This window comes from Colobus angolensis, unplaced genomic scaffold, assembly GCF_000951035.1.
Source record: "Colobus angolensis palliatus isolate OR3802 unplaced genomic scaffold, Cang.pa_1.0 Scaffold294, whole genome shotgun sequence".
NCBI lineage: Eukaryota > Metazoa > Chordata > Mammalia > Primates > Cercopithecidae > Colobus > Colobus angolensis.
The window spans coordinates 1,162,881-1,174,673 of record NW_012116199.1 but is presented as its reverse complement, the minus strand read 5'-3'; the positions used below and the strand labels follow the sequence as shown (position 1 = coordinate 1,174,673).

Below are 11,793 nucleotides of genomic sequence, written 5' to 3'. Positions count from 1 at the left end.
GTACTGAAGATGACCTGTGGTATAGTACTGAAGATGACCTGTGGTACAGTACTGAAGAAGCTCAAATCCAGGAAACACTCAAACCTCATTAAGTTCTATCTCATTTGCAAACACAAGTGGTTTCCTTTATTTCTGTGGCCTGAAAGCCACCAAAAAACAGTACCAGATTCAAGTCAAAAAATAACAGTTCATAAAAAGGCCAACTTGTTCTTTAATCAGATGAATGGAATTCACCTCTATAAAGTATTCCTGAAGAAGTGGTTCACAACCAGCTAATCAGAGAATAAAGTAGAAACAAAAGGCATGTATTTCACTTGTTATGCATATGTATCTATATATTTATCTTTATCTACACAGATAGATACATAGATAAATCATTAAAAACAATCTTTATTATTTTGCCCTTCAGTTTTGAGCAAAGGTTCTGCAAAGGAAAATGGTGGCTCTAAGTTGCTATGAGGTTAGATGTCCAATTCTGCATCATCAAATTCCTTCTTTCTTTACACAGACCTTTCCCAAATATCACTATTTTCCTGTGACAGCTAGAGGATAATGAGGGTGAATATTAATGATTACAAGTGCCCAAAAGCAAACTAATTTTGTCATAATACAATTGAAACAACACCAACAAGACAACCAGAAGGGTTTAGAACATGTAACAAAATGTGAACCAATTTAGTATTTTTGAATTTCATTTTTCAAAAGAAAAACATAAATGTCTTAGGTATTTCAAAATGAATCAATGGTTTACCCACCAGAGAACTCCAAACATGCATTTGGTCATTTTAAAGCAACTGATAAAACAGCAAAACATTTTCCAAAGAAAACAGTATTCAAAGCTTCCAGGAGGTAAAAATGAGCCATAATTTCCTAACCACTACCGAATTTTAGATGAGAACTTTTCACTTGAAATAAAAGAATATGCCATAATTTTTGTTTTTAACTCGCAAATCCATCAAGCTTTGGTAGCCACATACAACTTAACCCTGTGTTTGAAACGTGTAAATCAGAAAAAAAACTATATTCTCATTGCATCTTTTTTTTTTTTTCTGCACCCTCCCCTGACCTGCAACCACCGTGGCTATACCAAAGACAAAGACTCACATGCTTTTTATATTTTAGGATACTGGGGAAGAGATTTTTGTCTGAAACTTGGTCTTAAGAGAGGGCATATGAGGGACTGGCTTGTTTTGTGCAGATGGTTTAGTACGGCTCTCTTCATGAACCAGCAGCACAACACATAGGGGATATTCTGAATTTCCACATCACTTACTATGCTCTGTTCATCTGGAAATCAACTATTTGTGTAGATACATCTTTTATGCTGCCACTTTGTACCATTACTTTTCATTTGTTCATGCTTTATCTTTTTCACTAGATTTAAGTTCTCTAGAACAAGAAACTGCATCTTATCCTTCTTTCTACACGCAAAATTTAGCACGCTGCCTCAACATCAAAAATGACCAACAAGTACTACAGATGGTTCAAGAACTAGGCCAAAAATAATTATTTTCACTCATTAAAATAGTGTCAATTGAAAAATACAGTAAAAGAGGGAGAATTTAACTTTCCGACAGAGATCGGATCAATTGCATCAATTTCTTCCTTAGGAATATGCTGTCCTAACTCAATCTAGCAAGTTCTGTGATGTCCCTAATCTTGAGATGCCACACATCTTAAGGTCTTCATAAGCAGGTCTTCGATGCTTCGATCAATTAAATTACAAATATAAATAAGCTTGAGGAAGTAACCTGTCTGAAATATTTTATGTACATCATGAATTCTAAAGTCCTTCTATATAAGCACAGGCACTTTAAATTAGTAAAATGCCAAAATCACAAGCAGCACAATCGAACAGGTCGAAGAGGCTTTAAGAGTCATCTAGTTGAATTTTCAGAAACGCAGCATGCTGAGACATGGTTATACAGACTATTTGAAAACTTTTACCCATAGAGGAGCCTACAACCACTCTACTCTGCTAGACAGTCACATATTTTCAGATGTATTTTCATATATTCATCTCCTGCTTGCCTTCCTGTGAAGAAACTGTTGGTTCTCAATCTAAAAGCAAATCTACCACCTTTTCACCAAAGTATATGAAGACAGTTGCCTTACAATATTTTTCCCAGCCTCATTTTGGTATCAACAGAAAATTTACTGCAGTCAGCTGACTGACCATGGAAAACAAAGGCACTCATTGCTTGGTGGTGCAAAGGCTGCCTCCATTCTGAGAGAAAGCTACTTCCTATTCTACTAAGATACTGTTGCTCTACTTCCATACACGCGCGCAGGCTTCCTACTGGAAAGTCTGTGACTACACGGGGGCATATTAGGTCTACCAACTTCACTCCTCTGGCAAAGCAAAGCATGGAAAACATGCCCTTGACTCTTACTTTACAAGCAAGGTAATAAGACATTATCTGGAAGGCTGGGGGAAAATAAGGCAGTTAAAAAGTTACTCGCTTTGAGTTGCCCCTGTTGAGTGTCACTCAATTCATAACATTTCTTTAAACTACTAATAATTACTAGGCCTTTCCCGTAACTATATATTTACCTAAATTTTATGTAACATAAGTCTAGCTTACAGTTTATTGGTAAAGGTCTGCAGTACTGAATTAAAAGCCTAACCAAACCTTAATCACAGTATATTGCCAACTTTTCAACCTTTTTAACCAAGAAAAGAAACTGACAAGTAAGGAGCTTTATGTAAAAAAAAAAAAAAATGCTAATTTCCACGTAAGAGTCTTTAGTATTTTAGAAGCTGATAAAAAATTACATAGAACACTTTAAAACAGCCATAAACCAATCCACGAAAATAGTTCTATTAACATTCTTGGCTTTGACTTTACTTAAGAAAATGTCTGACAACTTCCCCTAAAAAACATCTGAGCAATTGAGAAATGAAAACTGCCATACAGAATTGAAATCAGTAAATACAGTACAGAACCCAGAACTTGATAAAACTTAACAGTATTACCTTTTTAGCACTTTCGGGACCTGATTCATCAAAGCGAAATCTGACAATTCTGAAATCTTTACAATAAATAATTAACTCTGTTGGATTAAATTTCAGTTTCTGGTTGGGGCCTAGGACTTTCTGCTTCCTCTTGTGGTCATTTACTAAAAAAGAAAAAAATAATAAAGAAAATAAAATGCATAACAGTTATTTCTTGTTACTAACCCTTTCGTACAAATTCTTAGTGAAAATAATTGGAGGGTCACCCATCATTTGAGCTCTGCCTGTCTAGAAGAATGTTTCATACTTGTCTGTAATTCCTAGAACTTGGAGGTTGGTTTTAACTTTGCTTTGGAAGATATTTTAAATGATTATTTGCGTAAAACCACCATTTAGATACATTTAATGATTAATTTTAATTACTTAGAAACTATGAAAAGTTGTATATTTCTTATCTTTCTTTTAAAATAATTTATTGACATCTCCCTCTTTATGTTCCTGGGACTCAAAAACATGGCAAAAGTAAACGTACAGAAATAAAACGCCAATCCAAGTATTTTGAGAGGTGTAACTTTTCAAATAATACTTCCAGAGTGGAATCGACTTTTAGAGTATGTACAGAATACTACATACCTGTGACAATTTGCTCAATACATGTTAAAGGGACGTCATGTTCACCAAGAAGAAGGTTTCTGTAATGGAATTTCTGAAATAAAAAATTATGTTCATATTAATTCTTTTCCCAATAATCTCACAATGGTAGTATAAGCCTTATATTGTGATGATAAACTGTGACAATTATCTCTGAAAAGCACAAAAAGCTTTTGTCTAGGTAGCTAGGGCCATTCCAGTGTTGACAGATGGAAATTAGGCTAAAATGTACACACAATCTTATTATAATATCTAAGATATGGAATATCATCAATGACTTTACCGGCAAGCATTTGCATGTCTACATCTGGATAAGCTGGCCACAACATATTAAAGAAAAAAGGGCTCTTAGGTCATCAAATTTTAAATGGGTAAAATCATGTTTGATTTTCACAATGGAGATTTTAAAGTGGAAAATAACTATCTTTTTAAAGCACAAAGTCTACCAGAAATAAAAATCTTTAGAAAAAGGTTTTGCATGTTCAAACTAAGGACATAGTTAACACTATTAATCTGTTGTCAGTAGGGCATTGGTTTACTTTTTCCTAATAGTGGTACTGGATTTAAGCTGTTCCAGGTATCTGCTTCTCATTTACAGTGAATTCTGGGGCCAATGATCATTATGAAGCTAAAAACAAAGAGAAACACCCAAGCCTACATCCAAATAAGCTACTGTCTCTACACAGGGGGTATCTTTAAGTGCCTTAAATTTAGTCTAAATATACCTAAGACTGTAATGCACACACAAATATACAGTACAATAAATATTTGTACAGTATAACACATTATGGTAAATTAGTGAATGACTACATGAAATACACTTACACTAAATTATTAGATCCTTAAATTTAAAAGTTTACAGTTCATATGCCAATATTTCATTACAGAACAGTTACTATAAAGAAAGATCTAGGGGTAAATGTGTATAATACTTTACAAAACAAAATAGAAAATGGCTGACAGAAAAGTCCAGGGTTTTTAAGTTAAGCAAATGAATGCTTGAACTTCTAAAAACCAAAATTATATGGACTATTACTTTCTAATAAGAACATAAAATAGCAAGAGGGCTATTAAAAATTTTTAAATCGATACTATTCTTCACTCTTCCTAGAAACTAGAATTTAACTTTTTAGGAAAAGAACTCTAATTAATTTTAAGAAAAAATGGTAGGCTGGGTGCAGTGGCCTGTACTCCAGCACTTTGGGAGGGAAAGGCAGGCAGATTGCTTGGGCTCAGGAGTTCGAGACCACTCTGGGCAACATAACAAAACCCCATCTCTACAAAAAATACAAGTTAGCTGGGAGTGGTGGCATGCACCTGTAGTACCAGCTACTCAGGAGGCTGAGGTGGCAGGATAGCTTGAGCCCAGGAAGCAGACAAAGGTTGCAGTGACCTGAGATCGTGCCACTGCACTACAGACTGAGAGACAGAGTGAGATCCAGGCTCAAAACAAACAAATCAAAACCAAACAACAAAAAAACCTATGAAATCAGTAAAATGTGTGGCATTTGTAAGATCACTTAGCAAATAACTTTTTCTTTATGTCATTTTTATAAGCAGGTTAAAAGATCTGCAAGAGAGGGAATAACTTCCTTAATGAAAAGGACATATAACGAACACAGAGGATAAAGCAAGGTGACTTATAATCCTCCAACTAATGATACTTCTCAAGCAAGTTCCAACATTCTTCTTAAACTATATTTTAAATCTTACATTGTATTACCTAATACTTTTATTATAATTTTTCCATACCTATGTTTTATATAATATGTACCACTAAGAGTTGAAAGCCTGATACAATGAAACAGTGTACAAATAAAACACACCTGTAATGGCATTGGGTCGTCTGTAATAAAGGAAATTTTGAAGTTACTGCATATCAGCTTTCCCCACAAATCGTACTGGCTTGTGTCTGTTGCAATGCATTTTCTCACAAAATTGACTTCATTTACGACAATTTCTCCTTTAAAAAAAGAAAAATATTTGTAAGCTACTTTGTCATAAAATACCAATGGTCTTTGTGGGACCTAGAAGGAGTGTTTCATGAGGACAGCGATGAGGAGAGTAAAAACATTCACCGATTGCCCATCAGGTGCCAGGCACTGTATGCACTTTATTTCCCAACAAAGCTAACAGTAACAACAAGGCATTGTTCTCCAAGGCGTAGAAACTGAGGCAAAAACAGCTCAGGGGTCTGAGCTGGTTAAACTAGAAAGGCTGACCTAACTGTATTTTTTTCTATGCCATACTGCTTCTCATTATTTATCTGCTGGAAGACTTTCTGGAGAAGAAATAAACTACACCAGCTCCTTCAGAGTATTACTTGATGGAATATTTGTGTTTTATTAACACACGACTTGATCTCTCAAACCAATGTCTTTGATCCCTTTTCTACGGAATGAGAAACAGAGCTCAGTTTCATTGAATGTAAAATGTATTCCATAAAGCCAAATCAAGTTTCCTTCTGCACTCAGATTATAACTTAGTAGGCAACAAAACCTTATAGTTCTGAGTTAAAAGGAAAGATTAAAAGAAATAAATATAAGAAACCAATATAAAAGTTATAATGTGCTTTTCAAAGAACACTTTTCTACAATTTATTTAAAGCTTGGTCATCATTAAACCTTAATTTCAAGATCTAAAAGTCAACTAGACCCAGAACATTTTAAGCCATCTGTCTCCTGGGTCAATGGTAGAAAAGTGAGTGTACTGATCTACTTTGCCTATTTCTTTCATTATAAAAACTTTTAGCACTGATAGAATGTTTGCTGACAAACTCCAAACTCCTACCAGTTCATGAAGAATGAAACTATAGTCTCATAACAATCCTCTCTTTAACAAATAGGTTATAACAAATTTGAGTTGCAATAATAACCTTTATTTGAAGTTCTTAAAAATGTACAAGGCGGCCGGGCGCAGTGGCTCAAGCCTGTAACCCCAGCACTTTGGGAGGCCGAGATGGGCGTATCACGAGGTCAGGAGATCGAGACCATCCTGGCTAACATGGTGAAACCCTGTCTCTACTAAAAAAAAAAAAATACAAAAAACTAGCCAGGCGAGGTGGCGGACGCCTGTAGTCCCAGCTACTCGGGAGGCTGAGGCAGGAGAATGGCGTAAACCCAGGAGGCGGAGCTTGCAGTGAGCTGAGATCCGGCCACTGCACTCCAGCCTGGGCGACAGAGTGAGACTCCGTCTCAAAAAAAAAAAAAATGTACAAGGCTAGTTTTGAAACTGCTCCTTAACATTTACTTAAAACCTGCTCATGTCAAATTCACAGTGCAAACAGCTTGCATTAACTTCCATTATGAAGACAAGCCTCCCTCGCATGGCTGGGAGTCCTGCATCCCCAGCCAGCTACCAGTCTTCCTCGCCCTCACTGCTCTGCCCACAGTGGCGGCCTATTAACCCCTCATGGGACCATGCTACTTCCCATTTCATGGAATATTCTTTCCTTCTACCTTAGTCCAACCACGGGGGAATGGCTTAAAAAAAAAAAAAAAAAACTTCCTATCTAGATTAAATTAATACATCAAAGCATTGTAATTCTAGCACTCATCATAGCTACAATTATATTTATTTATTTTTTAATTAATGCCTACATTACCCTCAGGATTATATGCTCCATGAGGGTAGAAGATGGACTGATTTTATTCACTGCTGAAATGTTAGTGCCTAGAACAGTGTCTGACACAGGGTAGGTGCCTGTTAAGAGTACTGAATGCAAGAATGAATAAAATCACTTCATGACACATGGTCCTGTCCACCATGAGTTGGGCAGAAGTTGTTCCAGATAAGAAGAGAAACTAGTAGTAATTCAATATGGCTAAGCAGCCAAGCTGGCTGGAAGATAAGGGCTGTTTGGGTAAATGATATGTAAGTTAGAGAAAAGCCACAGAACTGCCACTGCTTGCCTAAATATGCATTAAAGAGCTATAAATAGGACATCTGTCCTGTCTGATTCTTTCAACAACCTGTAAAGCAAGGAAGGCAGATGGTTTCCTTAATTCACAGATAAAGGATTTGGACCCAAACAGGTTAAATCACTTTCCTAACATCTTAAAAATAAGTAGTAAACTTGGCACTTATAACCAAGTGTTCTGACTTCAAATCTAATAGTCTTTCCCTATAATTATATACAATTAAATGTACTATAGTGAGATATAGCAAGTACCAAAACTGTATTAAAGTTCAAATATTGGCCTTAACTGAATTCTAATGAGAAAAAAAATTTAAGGTGACCAAATATATTTATATTTATATATTTATATTTACTAATATATATATATATATATATATATATATACACACACGCACATTGAGTAATTCAAATACATAAAATTTAAATCTTCTCTAGCTCCTTGAACATAAACCTTACCAATTCCCGTATCAAGATTCTGGGCCACTGAATACTCAACCCTCTCTCCTCTCTAGTAAATCTTAAATACTAATTATAAGCGGGCCCTCAATTTAAACAACTAAACTAACCATGCCAGTTCAGACAGAGGACACAGTCCTGTAACACTGACTTCTTTACACAGAATCATCACATACGGTGCCACCTTAGCAAACTCATCTAAAAACAGACTCTTCAAACATTGCTACAAAAATTCATCCAGTTCTAAGAATTTGATCCATACAAACTTGTTATGCATGCTATACTCAAATAAAAATTCACTTAAAGGCTGGGCGTGCTGGCTCACATCTGTAATCCCAGCACTCTGGCTGAGGTGGGTGGATCACCTGAAGTCAGGAGTTTGAGACCAGCCGGGCCAACATGGTGATACCTATCTCTATTAAAAATACAAAAAATATTTAGCCAGGCGTGGTGGTGCGTGCCTGTAGTCCCAGCTACTTGGGAGGCTGAGGCAGGAGAACTGCTTGAACCCAGGAGGTGGAGGTTGCAGTGAGCTGAGATCCTGCCACTGCACTCCAGACTGGGTAACAGAGCCAGATTCCATCTCAAAAAAAAAAAAAAAATTCACTTAAACAAACAAACTACCATATGATTTCAGGTTCCTGAGAAGGGAAGCAGAAGTAATAACGGGAAGGGAGACACAGAGCTTGTGTAGCAGGGCCTTGTGGCCACACTAGTACCATAAACAAACTGTATTTAGGAGTATAATGCCCTTGGAAAGTCCTTCTTCTCTAGAAGCCAGATTCTTCTACTGATGCACAAATGTTAACGTATCAAAGCCCACAAACGCAGTGAGAATGAGACAAAGAAAAGGAGGAGAATATACTTAATGGGTCCAAGGGATGGTAAACCATGGCCTGCAGGTCAAATACAAAACCTTGTTTTCGTAAATGAAATTTTAGTAAGACAAAGCCATACTCATTCGTTCATGTGCCATCTATAGCTGCTTTCACAGGACAAAGCCTTGAGTACTTGAAACAAATACCTTATGGTCCGCAAAGCCTAGAACATTTACTGCACTTCAAAGAAAAGGTTTGCTGACCCCTGTGTTAGAGATAGTTACTAAAGTGACAACTCTTAAAATAATCCGAAACAAGGCTTAGAAGACACAACTGGGCATGTCCCATCTGAAAGGTGAGAAGCGAAGCACCTGAGAAGCAGGTGTTTTTGATCTCCAATGTTGTAGCCATTTCAAAGAGCTCTGGAGGACCACTCACAGGAGGGATGAGGACAACCTTCCTGCTAGAATATGTCCATGCGAGTCAAGTCAAAAGATCCCTTTCTCACCAATGAGCCACAGCACTCAGCAGAAAGTAAACATGGCCACACTCCATCAACAAAAAGCAAAAGCGAGAATCTGGAAATGAACCCCGAGGGGCTAGAGTCTGAGACAGCAGAATGAACTCAGGCTTGCCTTAATAAATATACAAATAGAGATGCAGTAACAGATGTGTGTACACCTGGGTCGGTACATGTGTGTATGTTTTCTAGCTCTGCCCTCTGAAAGTGCTACAAGCAGTGACACTCCAGCAACAACACACACACTGAGTACCCAGATCTTGCTTTTAAAATACTATTTTCCAATAAAAAGAACTAGGACTCTAGAGAAATGGCTGATTCCAACGCTGGGGCAGGGGAAACAGAAGATGAGTCTGTAGACTCCGGTAATGCCAGGATATCAGAAAATAAGGAAGTGGGGCTGAAAAAAAAGAGGGGGGATGGCATTTCCAAAGGATACAAGAGCCAACATGAAAGAACTCCCAATGGCCAAAGCTGGAACAATCTGAGCAACAAAAGAAGTAACACAAATGCCGGATTTGAAAGTAAATTAAAAAGTATCTGTAAATCCATACTGTTGTAAACAGATGACTGAATAATAAATAAATACATGAAGGAGAAGAGACAAATCTTCCCTACAGAAGAATTCCAATTACTAAATGTAGGAAGAGTAAGGGAAACAAAATCATGATTAGAACATTAAAGATCAAGAAACTATCATGGATTGACTCAATGATTGCTGTGTGCAATATGCATTGATGAATGCTAAATTCAGAGAGCCAAACTTTAAGTTATTTGTATAAGCTCAAGGTTATCTTCCCAAAAGTATTTACTAGTTACTGTGGTAGTTTTAAGGTATGCCCACAAATTCGTGATTCTCCTCCCTCCACGAAGTGGAGCTTAATTCCCAATCCCCTGAACGTGGGCTGGACTTAGTGATTTGTTTCTAACAAACACTATGGAAAAGGAAAAAGTCACTTTCTAGAGGATAACCTGAAGGGATCAAGGTTAACATCACCAATAACCAACCATGTTGATGTCTTGTGCCTGCTCACATGACACAAGGGCAAAGGATACCACCTCTGTGGGTCTTTCCCGAAATCCACAACCTCTGCTTAATCAAAAAAAAAAACATCAGACAAATCCAAACCAGGAGGCGTAGTATAAGACACTACCTGAACAATAAAAGTGTCAAGGTTTTGTTGGGGAATCTAAGGAAAGGGTATCCACAGATTCTTCTGTTATTTGCAACTTTTCTCTAAGTCTGAAATTACGTCTACATTTTTAAAAGTCAATTTGATGACGTTTCTAAGGGGTGACTTGTTAGAACAGAAATCAAGTAATTATAAAATTCTTCCTTTTGTATTAGTATATTTCTATGTTTAAAGAGCTTTAATATGTATTATTTGAGGCAAAATAAAAATCTCATTCTCATGCCTGTAATCCTAGCACTTTGGGAGGCTGAGGCAGGCAGATCACTTGAGGTCAGGAGTTCGAAACCACCCTGGCCAACATGGTGAAAGCCCGTCTCTACTAAAAATACAAAAAGTTAGCTGGGCCTGGTGGTGCGCACCTGTAATCCCAGCTACTCAAGAGGCTGAGGCAGGAGAATTGCTCAAACTCAGGAGTTGGAGTTGCACTGAGGGGAGATCACGCCACTGCACGCCAGCCTGGGTGACAGAGCGAGACTCCATCTAAAAAAAAAAAAAAAAATCTAATTCAATAGAAAAAAACACATCAAGGTCTTGAAAGATGAGATGAAAAAGCTGTCACAGACTGAGACACTGAGAATAAGGAGACACGACAACTAAATGCTATGTAGTATCCTGGATGTGAACCTGAAATAGGTAAAGAATATTTGTGGAAAAACTAGGGAAATGTGAATAAAACTAGGCAAATGTGAATAAAACCTGCAGTTTAGCTAATAGCATCGTTGGCTTCTTAGTTGAGCTAAATTGACCAAGGTTACATGAGCTATTAACATTAGCGGAAGCTGGCTGAAGAGTTCACATTAACTCTATGCTCTTTTGTACAACTCTTACAAATTCAAATTCATTCCAAAATAAAACTACTAAAGAAAAATATAAACAAGGGACACAACATTAACAACAGCCAAAAAAATAGTGAAAGAAGGACTCTCTGGGCCAGGGTCTTTGGGTCTTTTAAGCATCACACAGCCTTTTCTTACAGAATGGAATGGAAATGAGTCCTTGGAAAGGAGCAAAGAACAGAAGTACAGAGGGATACAGGGGAAGAAGAAAGAAAAGAAGGGCACTTCTGAGGATATGCTACAACTGGGTCTTCCTATTACGATAAGTGTCAAGTTAGAGACATGAGTTTTATTTGATAATGCTAAATTTTGTTCACGCAGAACCGGTCTTTAAAATATTTGGGTCAGGCCGGGCGCGGTGGCTCAAGCCTGTAATCCCAGCACTTTGGGAGGCCGAGACGGGCGAATCACGAGGTCAGGAGATCGAGACCATCCTGGCTAACA

The 11,793-nt window shown here is 37.3% G+C and overlaps 1 protein-coding gene across 1 annotated transcript in view; it reads right to left on the bottom strand.

Annotated features, from left to right (window-relative positions):
• The window catches only part of MTMR10 (myotubularin related protein 10), a 54,305-nt gene that overhangs the window by 33,380 nt on the left and 9,132 nt on the right, over positions 1–11,793 (bottom strand). Inside the window, exons 3-5 of the mRNA XM_011949252.1 lie at positions 5,434–5,570; positions 3,590–3,662; positions 2,978–3,120 (exon numbers count right to left, since the gene is read on the bottom strand). Of these exons, the coding sequence (XP_011804642.1) occupies positions 2,978–3,120; positions 3,590–3,662; positions 5,434–5,570 (353 nt within the window). The remainder of the gene's footprint in view (positions 1–2,977; positions 3,121–3,589; positions 3,663–5,433; positions 5,571–11,793) is intronic.